The sequence below is a fragment of the Zootermopsis nevadensis genome, unplaced genomic scaffold (assembly GCF_977971745.1).
Source record: "Zootermopsis nevadensis isolate Lab colony 2312 unplaced genomic scaffold, Znev_1.0 Znev_ptg000011l, whole genome shotgun sequence".
Taxonomy (NCBI): Eukaryota; Metazoa; Arthropoda; class Insecta; order Blattodea; family Termopsidae; genus Zootermopsis; species Zootermopsis nevadensis.
Window position 1 is genome coordinate 6,766,295 of NW_028259143.1, and position 16,253 is coordinate 6,782,547.

At 39.6% G+C, this 16,253-nt stretch overlaps 1 protein-coding gene across 4 annotated transcripts in view; it reads left to right on the top strand.

Moving 5' to 3' along the window:
- LOC110828084 (uncharacterized) overlaps nt 1-16,253 on the top strand; it is a 232,730-nt gene that overhangs the window by 211,150 nt on the left and 5,327 nt on the right. For 3 of the 4 annotated variants that reach the window (XM_022060405.2, XM_022060404.2, XM_022060408.2), the window contains 4 exons: nt 9,956-10,984; nt 12,054-14,071; nt 15,484-15,646; nt 15,777-15,945. In XM_022060405.2, the coding sequence (XP_021916097.2) occupies nt 9,956-10,984; nt 12,054-14,071; nt 15,484-15,646; nt 15,777-15,945 (3,379 nt within the window). The remainder of the gene's footprint in view (nt 1-9,955; nt 10,985-12,053; nt 14,072-15,483; nt 15,647-15,776; nt 15,946-16,253) is intronic. The other variant, XM_022060406.2, reaches the window with a different exon arrangement.

Genomic DNA, 16,253 nt, shown 5'->3' on the forward strand with positions numbered 1-16,253 from the left:
GTCTTGTGAAAACTGTAATGGACTTTCGGTTTCTAAAAAGAGTGTAATTCTTTACCTGGTATACGACTGTTAGATTCTAAATGAGTTTGCTCAGAATTAGTTGTTCAGTAACGCATATTTAGAACAAAATGTAGTTCGTCCATAACGTATTTCGGTCGTCAGTTCATCGGATGGATGCACAAGTTTCTGTGGGACTCTTAACTGATAAGATACTCGTACATACAAAGGAGTTGAGCTGCGACTTGCTGGTTGCAGCCCGACTCCTTTTACTGGCTGTTAGCGATGGCTAGGGGTGGGGTGGGGAGACATATTCAGAAGCATGGGGCGTTGGCTGCACCTTACTAAGGACACGTCAGTGATTTGACACGACGTATTTTGAACTTGAATGTGCCGCATTTAGTATATTGGCGGGCTTCAAAGGAAAGAACTCAACAAAACAGTATAAACTCCTTATGTAAAATTAAATACCAAATTATATTAATATAATGTTCTGATTATTAAATGTTGTGATGTAAGAAAATGGTGTCGATGTTCGTAAAGCTTTGTTGAAACAACTTAATAGACTGTAACTTCGGGCCGAAACACATTTTCGATTAACTGAGCGTATCATGAAATGTCTCTTACTAGAAGGCACGTTTGTAACAGACGTTCTTCTTGCAAAGAAAGCTTAAATATTTGAAATATTCTTTATACATTATATAAACTAGAGATTTAGCGACGGCTGTAGCAAATCTTGTCGTTTCTTTCCTTTAATCTTTAAAAATGTTCGAACCACTTTTATAAATGTTAAACGTTGCATTTATACACTGCGAATCCGTGGATCTATACTTCTCTTCTTCAATACGTCTTTGCATCTTGCTTATGCACACGGATAAATTCACCTCATCCTGCACATATTGACATTAAAATTACACTGGACAGTGTAACCGAGAAGCTGGTGGTTGCTTAGATAATGGTGAAACTCCTCTCCTTTATTATCTGTAAAGTTTGTCACCGTGTTCTCATTCTGCCACTTGACCGTCATGAGCCGTTTGAATCCAATCCACAGCCTAAAATTCTATTTCTCTGTGACCCATTTTAGTAGTCTGGTGTTATCCCATCTATGTCTAGGTCTCCCACGTTGCCTGCCCCCGGTTTGTTTGCTGACTAAGATTTAATATCATGACCAATTTTATTCTCTGTCATCCGCATTGTATATTCGTTCGTTACCAAGAAAGACCTAGTTTTCACATCCATATAAAACAAGACGTGATGGTGAATTATAATATGTGTGGTTGAATTTGCAGCGTTTAATGTCTAAAGTAACATCTGAGAAGTTTCTTTAGTGCAAAACGATAAAACAGTTAACATTCCGAAACTTGTTTGACTATGGCTTTAGCTATCGATTGCATGTTTAGCCGGGGAAGCAGATAACATTAGCAGACAGGGACACGCCGTTAACATAAGGAAAGTGAACTAAAAATGAAAATCGTATGTTGATGTGAAATAAAAGGAAATCCCTAATATTTCATAACAAAATTTCAGGCTAGAAGTATATGTTTCTATTAAACAGCGGAAACACCTCATAATAACATACACGGGACGTCGTACGCATGTGCTTGGCTTTTGGAGGATCTCTGAATCGATTCTCGCCGTAGACTATCTGTCTATTTCTCGGTCTCTCAGACTAAGCCATTATAACTTCATGTCTGATGAGTGGGACGTGTTTCTGAAGAAGCAGGTGACCGAAGAACCATAAAGCAACAGTATGGTTAGCGATTAAAATTCGTGTTTCGTATTTTAGACGTAAGAGTACCTTGGGTTTCGGCCTTGCTGGTGGCCCACAGCATAAGCGAAGTCAAGACATGCCTCGTTGTTGTCGTTAAATGTGGCAACCTAAGTATTGAGCTGCAATCAAGCTACACACCAGGTTTCTTCCAAGGGCTGTCGTAATGTCTGCTTTGTATATGGCCGTTTCAGTGTATTTATCTCCTTTCTTTCTTTCTCCTTTGCCCTTGTTCTCTGTTTTCTTTTGTCCTCTCTGTTTTTCTTTCTCGGGTTCTCTCTCTCTTTTTCTTCTGTCTGTAATTTTCCTCGTTTTTTTCATTTCTGTTCTTGTTTGTTTTTTCTTTGTTTATTTGTTGTTCTCTTATTTGTGTCTGTTTCTTTTTAATAACTTGGGTTTGTTCTTCCCTTTCATCGCTCTCTTATTTTTCCCTGTGTTTTTATTGTTCACACTCTTTGGTAATTTCTCGTTTATGTTTTTTTTGTCGGCCTTTTATCTTTTCTGTAATTGATTCTGTGATTACGGCCATGCTGTGTATGGAATTGTTAATAATCTTGTCACATATCCAGAGACGAGTGCTTCTGCTGGTATGGGATGCATTTCTCAAATTTCCGCTCTTGCTGTCAGAACAGCAGACGAAACATGTTGATTCTTCTGCATTTAACGGAAGAGTTAACGATGGTTAATGGTGACGCGAACGTCATTTACTGCACAATGCAGTCATCTATTTACCTGCCTTCTTACAGAACAGTGGAGTGGCAAATTGTTATGAGCTATTTCCATCAGATTTTATTTATTTATCTTATGGCTATATTACAACACATGAAATACAAGAATACGATGGAGATTGCAAATATAATATACTAGAATACAGTACTATAATTTTAGGTCAAGATTGGCAATCCATCCAAGTGCTGGTGGAGAGGCTAGGAGGAAGTCCGATTGTTCCCTTGGATATGCCCTCAGTTGGCATTCCTGTACAATATGTTTGATGGTCTGATGACTCGCACCACAGTCACAGTTGGCTGTTTGAATTTTTCCCCATTTGTTAAGGACGTCTGCGAATACACCATGGCCGATCCTGTTGAGGGTTTTCCATGTTTGTCGAGGAAGGTCTTGTCCCGTTGGTAATTTCTGAGGGTTTATATGGCTGTTTACATAAGGAGGAGTTAGTTCGGCCCAGTTTGTTGCACAGGTAATTTTGATTTTAAAATTGCCAGCTTGAAGGCGTTCTGCAGTAACTAGTGGGGGATGTCGTCATGAACTGGGAGGTTAGGATTTGCTTGCAGTTTCTTAAATTCACGTAACAAGGCTTCTTGTCTACGAATTCCTTCAGATGCTTTACAGTAGTACAAAATAATTCTGTAGGATTTGAGGTTTTCAAGGCGGCGAGTCTGAAGATGGCTGTTTTATGGGTTTTTGAACCGTGTAATCTGGTAGAAGTTCGAACAAAATCTTGACATTTTCTAGGGAGGACTGAAGAAATGCTCATATACCACAAGATATTTTTGGTTTTGGGGCCGTTCGTCTGTGCTGCTTACAGGTTATATATCTCGTTTGGAAGACCTACCCAATTATTATTTCCGTCTTCTGTCTGCAGTATCAGTTATCATGCAGCCAGCCTATTTAACGGGCCGTTTAGATTACGTCAGAACCATAGTTTATTAATTTTAGTTCTTACCATAATTGCAACAGTTATGATCAATAAAATCAGTGTCTTTGGCTTCTGGTTAATTTCACCCAAAATGTGACGATGCGAAGATAATAAAATGCTTCTAAAATTAAGGACTGGTTTACTTTCAAGCCGGTTTGTACATTGTGAATACGTGACTATTAAAATCAGACGTTTGAAACGGTATGTTGGATTAACTCTTTAAAGCAATATAGTAGCTGCATGTACCACGTGGTTTAACATTTAATAACTCTCTGTTTTGGCCGCAGGGTGTATATATGTATTTCGTTATTCGTGTGATTCTCAGAATAAACAACCGTTATTCCTCTGAACATCATCAACTAATTGATCTTTGTTTTGAAAACTCGTAGCGTTGCCCTTCCGGTAGGAACTGGATTTTTAATCTTTATGTAGGTGAAATTCGTCCCCCAAAGGGTCTTCGTCACATCAAGGTCTGAAAATGTTATTATTTTGTAGTTATAAAACAACATGGCGATGGGGATATATTTATTTAGCTTACGATTTGATGGCAATAATGAATCACCGATATACTTAGCATGCATATGATCAGTGTTTCTGTTTTGCACTGATACCTACCTTCATCTAAGTGTCTCTACACGGTGTCAAAACCCAAAACAACTTATTTGACCCCAGTAGTTGCTACAGGTTAAATGGAAGTTCCACGAATCGACACGTACATGCGGAGGAAAAGTCGATAAGGATTGTATTAGAACAGATTCAAGGACGCAAGAAATGATTAAGACCCATCCGCGAGGAACGATTGATAAGATGTGGAAAATATGCATAGCTGATGCACAGAAAACAGTAGCTGTAGAGCTTTTTTTGACTCGTGTGGCGTGAATAACGCTTTTGGGCATATAATGGCTCCAGGAGTGAAGTTTGATTGTGGTTCCAGTCTCTGATTTTGTACATATTTTCACAAAACAACTGGATCTTGACGTTTTGTGTTAGTCTCGTGAAGCAGGAAGAGCTGGTCATTCCACCTCAACGTTTTCCTTCTAACAATAAATGGCAATTTCTCTCTTGTCTCTCCTCCACTCTTCATTCTCTCATCAGTAGCAGGACCAACATTGTGCTCTGAAATCTCTTCCCGTTTGGAAACCAGTTTCCTGGTTGTACACACTCGGTTGTCTACTGCAACGAACTCTACTCTGTCACGTGATGCGGAAGTGACACAGCCTAACTGTACGTTGCACCATCTCCGATAACATAGAACAGGGTTTACAAAACGGTAACCATTACTTCAATAATAACAAAGGAAGAGCACGTACGGTGCATTAGCCCACAGTCGACATGATCGCGGTGTTTTCAGAACGAAGTAGGTGGTTACCGTTACGAGTCTAATCCTTAGTCGAGTGTCTAACGATCTAACCTGTGAAGGAATAAGTGCTGTGGTTTCCTTTGTGATGGGGCCCACTCCAAATAAAGTGTGAGCCAAACAACTTTTGATAGATACATAAAAAATGTGGACATAAACTCCTTAGATCGATTTTTAAAAAGGAAATAAATTCCGATATTGCAGAAAAAGTCTCTATTCCAAATGTAAATGACATCACGAAGAGAAGTTCTTGAGACTGGTAGTCGATGAACTGGCCAAGAAATCTTTGTCTGTGGAATCCGTAGGCTCATTATCGTGTTCTCAACAGCTCACCACTGTATCCGGTTTAGAACCAGATTAGGGTTCAGGGTTCAGTGGCTGGATATGTGAACCTTCGGGTTTCGTAAGGGGCGGAAATTTCTTGACCAAATTAGCGTCTGTTAGATTCTTAAGATTTTCTGTGCAGTGGAGATAGTTTGTTACACTGAGAGAGAGAAAATTGGAAGTTTCCAAAACAAAAATATATATTGCACAATTTATTTAATTACTTCGACTACGTTGTTACTGGGCAGTACAGGTCTTGTTTTTAAATTTATTTTCGTTTTACTTGTTTTCAATCGTTTATTACAGTAGGCAAATTTTGTACATATTTTGACAATGCTCGGTCTTAATTCTTTCTATTTGTCTCATTACTGTTCTTCGTTAACAGCAGAAACAACAGCATCTAACAGAAGTATACACACATAAATAAATATTTATTTAGACAACATTTATATGTTGCTTTTTATTTTCGCCTCGGCATCGTACTGCTTACGTATGTTGTAATTTTACATAAGTTTCTACTCTATATTCTCGGGATGAAGTAGATTTTCCGATACAAACCTGTTTCCGTTTAATGTAGTTTCTGTTCCAGAAAGATTTTGCTGTACTGTTAATTCCGAGAAGTTTTGATGCCATCTGTTTGCACAGGATAGCGGTAAATAGTAAATTAATTATACACGTTTATATGTGTGTATCTTCAGTAGAGAATTTTGAGTTTTATATTATCCTCTAACAGAACAAAAGAATAACGTTTCCCTTACCACGGAATCTTCAATTTTTCTCAGGATAATCCGGGCCGGCAAATTTGAAATAATTACAAATCGGGCTACAGAAATTATGCTGTGGAAAACCCATAATTATCAGTCCTTGTGTATAATGATAGTTGCCAGTATAACATTTCAGGAGGCACACCTAGACGAAGCCTCTGTTCGGAAACCAGTTGTCTACTAACAGATTTCCTACATTTTTAATTCGCGGCTGGGATTTTATGTTGGCTTTCGAGGATAATCGAGTCGGATGTTTGTTTTGCAACAGTTTATCTATCGTATCTAGTACGTTCAGCGTCGTTACATAAACTTACATTATCTTCGTGTAAACGTGTCGATCAGGCGTATGGGAACACAGCGTGCTATTCCGCCGGATGTAACGGCTACTAGATGGAGCAGGGATATGGAAGGAGAGTGTTAACATTGATCATAGGCAAGAGGGATTGTGACGTGCTGAGGGTGGAATACAGTGTCAGGCTTCAGGGATGGCGGAAACTGCTTGGTCCATAACAGGATGTTGCTTGAACAACTGTGAAGTTTTTGTTTGAGGGTGTTAGTCAGCCGAATTGCGATGCAGAACTTTGCTGTGATAAAAAGGACGTATTTTTATTAGGATTTTCTTACCTTTGAAACAGGAATGTCTCTCCTCGCAGATACGAAGGACAATCTGCGAGAAGGGAAGGATGTACGCTTAGAATATCAGCGCTTTATGATCATAAATCATTTCAAAGTTATTTTCATACTGCAGTGGTAACTACTAATATTATTTGTCCTGCATATCTTCGTAGTAAATGTACACAACTCTGATTTCGAATGTAATTGTTCTAAAAAAATAATATTAGGATAATCGAATCAAGGAAGTTGAAATGCGGCTGAACTTTGTGGTCGAGTGTTTAGCACACCTGCTTCGTATTTGGTAGTCCCGACTTTAAATCTCGAGATGCATACATAAGAGAGATATGCACACAAATTATTAATTACACAGGGAATTTTTTGACTGGCTAAGCGATTTTCAGCTTCTCAAGGAGGCGATCTACGAGTTAGTTCGAAACATTATATCTCTGCTGTAATAAAATTCGAAATCATTGTCTGTTTGGTGACGTAAAATGTTACTAGTTTCTATTAAATAATTGTACTTTTTCAGTTTTCAATACCCATATCACAATTACTAAAAATCCCCCACCTCAACAGGATTTGATTTGCAACTTTAAAGCCATCTGGTGTCGACGCATTTAAACATCCATTGTGACTATCGATAATAATCTAAAGTTTAAAATATACTTTGGCAGCACTGTTGCGTCTTCAGAAATATCACGAACAATTACTTTTATTTCAAGACATAACAAAATAGAACGTACGCTGTGTGCTAATAACTATGAAGTGTATGGTTTATAGAACAGAAATATGAATAGTAAAGCAGCAGAATGCCTTGATGTAGATGCGATCACTAGGACATGTGTGGGCTTTGAGATGCAGCTGTGGGAAGGAGGTAAGATGATTTTGTTGTAAACTGTGTTTCATAGCATATACTGCATTTTATATACAAGAAAGCCAATTATGTGTTACATTTTCCTGCCAACGATTTTAATTGGTATTCCAGGTTCTACGTGCTACCGTAATCAGAACAAATGTTTTTGTTAGTTTGGTTTTGCTCGTGTTCGAGTTCTTTCGTTATGTCACGAGTAGGCTATAATTATACCCCTTCATTACATTACAGTCAACGAAAGCAAACCATGGAGTTTGTCAGAACTCATCAGTTTCAGCTCTCAAGTTTGAGAAACTATTTGTCTCGATTCTGAAGTTCCCCCCCAAATTTCCACCACTGAAGACCATCGACTGCCATGTCACCCAAGTCAACATGACGCCATAAAATGATGTGCGCGCGCATTGTAATTGCCCTCCTACATTAAGTTTCATGCAGTGTAGAGTAAAATGTTGAAATCATCCCAGCGTGACTGAATTGGGTCGCTCGTTGTGTTTTGTCGTAAACTAGACACTTAACTTCATCACAGTTCGATTCAAATAATCCTGTTTAATGCAAATAATTAGTCTTGTGAGAGTCTGTTTCATTTGATGAATTGAACTGTAAAGAGGGATCCGGAAGTTGAATTTGAACCTGCCGTGCTGTATCGTGACTATCGTCGACTTGTAAAGACACGCTGATTAAGGACGGGCAATTATTTCCCTCTGTTTTGTGCTGCCACAGAATCAGACTAATTTGAAGAGGTCCTATTCGACTGTGACGTTTACAGTTGCTGTTACAGTTTTAACTACGTGTAATAGGACCATAAGACTTACATATCTAAAAATACGCTCTGTCGTATGTCAGCTGTCATTGGCGAATTCTGGTCTGGAAGTCAGGTCGTACGGAAATGCAGTATTATTAAATCCTCCCAACAGTTACATCTCGATGCTGAGATTTTCTGCCATCTTTCCAGCATTGTTATTATTAAACTCAGATTTTTCCGTTAATTCGTCAAGAATTTCGATCGGGCTCCTTGTGCAGAATTTTTCTCTTCATTTCTGAAAGACACTGATGGTTAGGACCTATATGTAATATTTGGTAGGTTGTATTCTTAAATACTGATTCTAGAATTTGGTTGCTGGATTTCAATGTATGGTATTATAATTTGCTACCGAATGTTGATGTAGGCCTACTTTTGGTTTTGAGCAGGTGTGCCAACCTTTCAAGACCGTGGCCTCATTTATTGTTTTCTCCTATTTGGGGACACCGGTTTTAAATTAGGACATTTTATTTTAAATTTCATGACGGTTTATTTAAGATATTACTAATTTACTGTCTAAAACAGATTTGCGTATTTCTCTGTTTTCTTTAAATAATTGCTAATCTGTTATTTTATTAATTATTGATTGGAAGGAAAGATTATAAATATTACTTTTCTTTGTACAGTGATACAATGTTAGAATCATAGCACGGAACGCGGGATGAGACTTCCTGGTTTTAGAGATCTATTTTTACAGAAGCAAACGCCAGCCCTTCAAGGGCGCTTTGCGGAAGACAGGCAGACGCAACCGGAACGTATTGGAGTTCATATAATGCGCAGGTCTTCTGTATGTGTGGAGCCTTGTAGCTTAAGTATATGGTCACAAGGCACAAGGGCGCCTTTATATTTAACAGGAAACTACACAGAAATAAGGCTGTACTCCATTAATTGAGGATTCATCAGCTCTGTGAAATATGTCCTGCAATTCTTGTAGCCTATTTTAAATATATGCTTCAGCGATTGAATCGAAATCAGAATTTTGTAGGATAATAATTATACAAGACAACATGTGTTTTATGGATAGCTACAATTTTTTTCAAAATAGTTTCTCTTACGAGAGAAACTTCTGTTTGTGTATTTAAATCCTGCAGTTAAGTGACCCATAGAGTAAATTAAAGGTAATCTCACACGCAGTGTACAATTTAGAAGACAGGAATCTTCAAATACGTGTTGCTGGGGATATTGCGGGCTATTGGTCTTGGTTAAGAACTATACCAGAGGAAGGTGGATGTTCATATCTCTACTTCGCCATAATTGGTTTTGTAGTAATAGTTTTATACGTAGCTGCTTCGCCATTTTAGTACTGCAGTGTTATGCGGGCAAATAGTACAAGCTTCTAACGACCACCTCACCTTGTTCATTGTGTTCCTTTGGCAAACTCTGTTTAACGTCTGTATACAAGCGTTTTGCATTAAACGCTGCAGGGTACTTGTGTCACGTTGACAGCAGTATGTGCCCTTCGTGAATCGTGTGAATTGTCTTGATTAAGACAAGGGTGTAGTTTGCCTCTCCTAGTCTTAGACTAGGGCCGGATGGGACAATCAAAATGCGAAGGCCCCTGTCAGTAACAACAAAGTCAGGTTATATTGCAATTATTTGTAAACAATAATTAAGTTTAAATAAATATCACGTGATCGGTTTTGATCTCAAAACACGAACAGTTTTATTTAATTTAATTGTGTAGATTGTTTCTGATGGCTGATTTTGAGTTCATTTACATAAAAGTGTATGCGATATTATTAAATTGCATGGGCTCTTGATGATGAACTTGCTCGTTTATTAAATACCTGACATCATGTGTTCCAGGTTATTATCAGCCAGCAGGCCCACTGATCTCGACTCACCATCACCATCACAGTTCCAGCAGCAGCATTAGCAGCAAAGTTCCACCAGCAGTGCTGCCCACTCTTGAAGCATCACCCAATCCAACACCACCACCATCAGCAGTAGGTCACAGTGGACCAGGATCAGTGCAGCCAACAACCACAACTGCAATAGTACCACCAACACCTCAGCAGCTTGTCTCAGCGGCATCTACTAGAGGCGGCGGGGGCGGCGCTCGAAGTGGCGGTGACGAGTCGGACAGCGACGTGATCATTACGGCAACATCATGCTCTGGGGGTGGGGAAGTAGCTCCTCCACCTCCAGTACCCCAGCCCTTACCACTACAGCAGCATCCGCATCAGGCCGGCTATCGATACGCTCAGTCTTACCCCCCACCTCCCACACCATCGACACCCCAGCATATTCACCATCAGTCCTACACCTACAACTACCCTCATACTCAGTACTACCCCTCTCCCCCTGCTTCGGCTAGCATTCAGTACTCGGCAGTCGCCACGAATCCTCCGTCCCTTCAACAGCATCATACACATTATCATAATCAAGATCTCTGTTACTCAACTACGGCCAACTATCCTCCTGCACCGTACTTTCACCACAAATCTTACTCGACACCACCCCCTTCAGCCTATCACAGGCGTTACATTCCTCCACCTCACCAGTATTACACCTCAGATCTCTACTCGAGCCCAGTGTCGAACGTGAGTCAGCAGAATTCCGGCCAGAGTCAGCAGAGCCAACAGATGGTTGTGACCGGTTCCTCAGCAGGCTCCGCAAGCAGTTACCAGCCCCCAGGAGCACCTCCTCCACCACCTCTAGTTGGGGTGTCAAGCAATCCTCCTCCGCCATTGGTGGATACATATCCGCCGCCTGTGTCAATTGTTGACCCCTATCCTCCGCCACCACCGCCTGGATACTACACTGGGTACAGCGCAGGTCCTGGAGCAGCAGGTTGTTACACTCACTCCCCACCCACTCGGAGTCTCTTCATTGGTAAGCTGCTTACCATCACTATACCAAAGAATGGTAAAGAATATTTTCTAGTGTGCTAGTAACCATTCCCTGAATTTAATCTGCTCTTGATTTTGTCATGAATTTCATTGTGACTTGTTATTGTTGCCCCCAACACCTCAAAATAACACTAATAATGGTTGTATCATAATAATTATTGACATAAATCTTCTCTTTCTACTATAAAAATTTGTGATTTTCGTCGTCTTCAAAAATTTACGTCATCAACAATGTCACCCTATATTTGTTTATACTCGGCATTGTTGTGTAAACCAATCCCCCCGAAGGGGTTGGTTGCGTTTTAAAAACTTGACCCCCCCCCCCCCCCGAGGAGCTCTGAAAGGAGCGCTCTGCTCTAGTATGTAAAAAAAGCGTAACGAAGATGTGTAAGATCCATATCAACAATGTGTAAATATGGACCGACAACAATGGTTATGTTACCTAAGAAACTAATTGTTACGTCATCTACTCGGCATTGTTGTGTTACATTACTGCCGTCAACAATCCGCTTTCGTTATTGCGGAAAGGGCTGAGCTATGAATAATAATTTATTTACATTCTGTGGATCCATAAGACAGTCAGATGACAATAGGATGTTGAAAAAGTCATAATAATAAAAATAATAATAATACTTGTAGAAGAAGTGCGTCGTAGAGTAGATAATTTTGTGTTGGTAAAAACGTTTTAGAATGTCACAAGTACTTATCTTATGTAAGAATTATTACATTACATTACATTACATTTCATTTCATTACATTACAGAGACGTATTTACGTCAGATCCTCCGGAACTGTGGTTCCACTGTCAACTTTTATTATTATTATTATTGTAGATACAGCATTGTTTATATTTCAAATTTTCAGTTAGAACACTGGTGTCATATTTTAAATTTGGCTTCTGTTATAATTAATTTGAAGTAGCCACACGTGGAATTAGTACAAACACAGCGTTATTTGATAGCAAATTGTATCTACCTTAGAGAATATATCCACTGTGAATCGCAGATTGTTTATTACTATTTTGCATGGCACTGGAGAGTAACATGAAGCAGGTTCTTTTGCAGATGCAGCATACCAGAGTTGCCCCTGTCCTATGCAGTCGTGTCCAAAAAACGTCCATACTGGGCCTCTTACTGGTGATGGTAAGGGGCCACACATCACTACAAAGCAACAACAGCAGCCTGTTCAAGAGTCTGGAGCTTCTTTTCATCAGCTCCCTCTTCCACCTGTGGCACTAGCTCTGCCACTTGAGCCTCCCGGAGCCTTGGGACCGCCTAGCCCAGCTCGTGGAAGCGCCGGTATGCCTCCACCTCCATCGCCGGCCACCGCTTCTGCTCGAAATCCTAGCCACACTCAAGAGGAAGCTGCTCTCCAGCAAAGAGGATGGGTCACAGATGCCGGAGGTACCGAGCCGCAATCTAAGTTGGAGACAAGAAAGCAGGAGCCAACAGGTCAGGACTGTGTGGGAGAGACAAAGTTGAATTCTACTGTGGAGGTTATACAAGATCTGCACAGTATGCCAGATCAGGATTTTGGCAGTGGTGCAACGTCTATATCGAGTGACGAGGACGTATGTAAAACAGACATTTCAAGACATCGGCTGTTAGCGATAAGCAAGATCGTGGCAAACCCAGATGTGCTTGCGTGTAGGGCGAAAGCTAAGAAGAATTCACCACCAGCTGTGAATGGTGTACCTTTACTGATGTGTAATCTTGAGATTCAGAAAAAAGGACAGAACTCGGCAGAAGTGGTGTTGACAAAACCAGAAAATATGATGAGTGTGGAGCCAAAAATGGTGAATCATATTATGAAGACAGAAGTGAGAAACTTAGATATAGAAGTGTTTGTAGAAAATGACAACTGTCCAGGACTGACCCAGAATGGAAATAAAGCCATATTTAGAGATGGTTCATCACGGAAGCGGAGTATTCAGCCTGTAGACAGTGACGCTGAAGTATCAGTGCCAAAAAGATGCAAGCTCTCCGTTTCAAATGCTGACAACAGTAGACTGTCAGTTTCAAATCAAGAATCCCAAAAGACTAATGGAGCAGGTGAACCACAGGACCAAATGAATGGCGTTCCTCTTGAATGTCAGACCAAGTGCAGGAACAGACAAAAGTCCCAACCTCTTCATTCTAACATCTGCAGTTTGCACAGTACGAAACACAATGCACGAAAACGGAAACACGATGATGCTAAAAATCTGACAGAAAATAAGGAGCCTCCGGCAAAGAAGAAAGGAGAAACCAAAGTTCAGAGGTTACAGACAAAGATATATCCATCTCGTGCAAAACAGGTTAAGAAAATAACAACAGAATGTGAAGCTCCAAAGAGAATCGACGATGTACCGGACAGTGTTGTGACAAAAAGTCGAACAATCTTGGAACCCTTGGTGACCACGAGAAGGAACAATAGTTCAAATGTTGCTCCAGTGAGTAAGAAGACATCAGGGAGTAAAAGTGTAGAGCGCAAGAAGTCAGAAAACAAGATCAACGGCGCACTCTCTCATCAGAAGAAACCATTCTTGAGACATCAGGCTGGCAAACAGCAACTCGAGTCTTCTAACTGTTTGCGCGGCGATGTTTCAAAGGTTCATATTCACACACATGGGAAGAAAGCTCACCAACGTAAGAAGTCGGAACACATTTCTCTGTCTTTAGAGGAAACGTACACTAGTGAGAAAACAGTAAGAGTTGGCCATATGTTACGTAGCCGTGGTTTGCGCGACTCGTTGTCTGATCAGTCATCAAGTGATACTGAGACTATTGCTTCTAGAGGAAAGGTGTCTAGTTGTTCCTCATTCCAGAACCCTTCACCCATTACTGCTGTTAGGAGAACATCCACTGGAAGCAGGAAGGATCAGTCAAAGAAATCTGCATCCCTAGTTGTCCGAAACGATGATATATCGACGATTAAAAAGCAGACACAACAGCCGCAGCAGGACACAACGGTTGCTGTTATGACTGCTCTTTCTAGGAAGGTTGTTCCAAAGAAGTTGCTGCAGTCACCCAAGTGGTCCAATGGCTGGAAATTTGAAGGGGATCCATTTGAAAGTAAAGTATTTGTTTCGGTATGTATTTTTGTACTTTACTATGGCAGTGTATCATTCTGTGTTTTCTTCCCTGCCCACATAAGCCTCCAAAATGTTTGGTGTGGATTAAGATCCATTTGTGGGATATATTTTTAATGTAAAACGTACTGGATTGTAAATATTTAAATAATTAGCTTCATAGTACTGACAAATTTAATTTAAGCTGTTAGGAAAGTTCATTTACCCTCTCACTTCAGGCTATACGAAAGTTACATAAACAACAGAAAAGAAGAAGAAATGAAAATACTTAAACATGTGTGTCCATTGGGAGATTACATATTCTTCTCATTTGAAGAAATTACAAAAATGTGAAAGTCTTAACTACTGTCTTGATAAGGGTCGTGGTTTTTGAATGTTGAGTTCATAATGCTTGAAAAAACTTATTTAAATATTGGGCTTTCTGATACCAAATAATGAACCTAAAACTGCGAGTAGAACAGAATCCCTACATCAAGTTCTTCAGTTTGATTGTTTTATTTTTCTTTGCTTAATTTGAAATGCTCCTCTTTAGTTTTAACCCAGTTTGTTATTAAAATATAAGGTGCCCTCATAACTGTGCAGCGAAAGTCATGGGGCCCAAAGTTTGTGCTATGTTATATGTGTTCTTTGTAATGGGGAGATTATGTTAATATGCCACATTTTATTTAGATGGGTTACTTGAATTTTTAGCAAATGTTCCTCCTTTTTATCCTTTCTTTCACTGCATAGTTTTTGTTATCAGAAAATGCCTTTACATTTTATTTTCGGATTGTAACCTTGCATTGCCTTCTTATAACATTTAAAATTCTAGATTTATGACTTGAAATCTGTGCAACAGGAAAGTAAGCTTCTTGAACCCTGCTTAGAGCTTCTTATTTATATCATGTAGGGCAGTGGTCCCCAACCTTTTTGTGCCTACGGGCACATTTGAGAGTCTATGAGATCGTGGCAGGCACCAACCAATTAACAAAGCCAAATTTTCTTCTCTCTGGACAAATAAGATATGGACACCAAATAATACACAAAACAACACGACGTTCGATGATACAAGAAACCAGCAATCAAAAATACATACTTTTATAAGTACAATTATTATTACTCAAGTGGGAAGTTAGTGTGATGCATTTCATCGGCCAGTTTTTCAAATTTGGGAGTCTAGGAGGATGTTGCTGCTCGCAAACAATCGTCAAGATGGGCATCAGTAAGTCGAGATCTGTGCTTTGATTTTATAATGTTCATGGTTGAACGACCTTCATTATTCAGCATAACCTCTTTCCGTAACAATGCGGGCACCCAAAAAACCCTTGGCAGGCGTCATGGCGCCCACGGGCACCGTGTTAGGGACCACTGATGTAGGGTCATGAATTAGAGGCGTTGTTCAATGGAAGCAATTATTGTTATGTGTTATTTAGAGCGATGATGAGTTGAAGCTACGGAAATGCTACCCTCTGATGCGACATAATGAGGGAGACGTGATCCGTCCTCGTGACTGCATCTTGCTGAAGTCAGGACCCCGAAAGACAGACCTGCCTTTTGTTGCAAAGGTTGCTTCTCTCTGGGAGAATCCTGATGATGGTTAGTTTTGTTATTGCAAATTTGTGAAAAATATGCTGCAAAATATAATATTTTCATCCTCTTTCTAGTCATCACTTCTATTTAGGTGAAATAAATATAGTAAACAATATTTCTTCATTACTTTATGCAGGAGAAATGATGGTGTCCTTGCTGTGGTACTATCGTCCAGAACACACGGACCACGGTCGCAAGCCCGATGATATGGAAGATGAGATTTTTGCTTCAAAGCATAAAGACATCAATAGTGTTGCGTGCATCGAGGACAAATGCTACGTTCTTACATTCAATGAGTATTGCAGGTATGCTATACTTACTGATGTTCAAAACTGTTTCTGCTTTGTTTTTTTAAGAACTCCCACATAATTATGTGTCGCTTCTCAAATATCTGTTGTTGATATAGCTACTTGCGAAATTAAAGATTTATACAAATACTTTAAGGCTATGTATTATTGTTTAAACATGATTATTTGTTAAAGCAAATCTGTTTAAAATGTTTGTGAAAGTAAGCCAGGCTTTTGTAAACTTATCTCTCATACTTTTCACAGTACGAGTTGTCATTTTTGGTATTTCAAAATGTAAAACTTATAATGGCTGTTGTTCATATTCA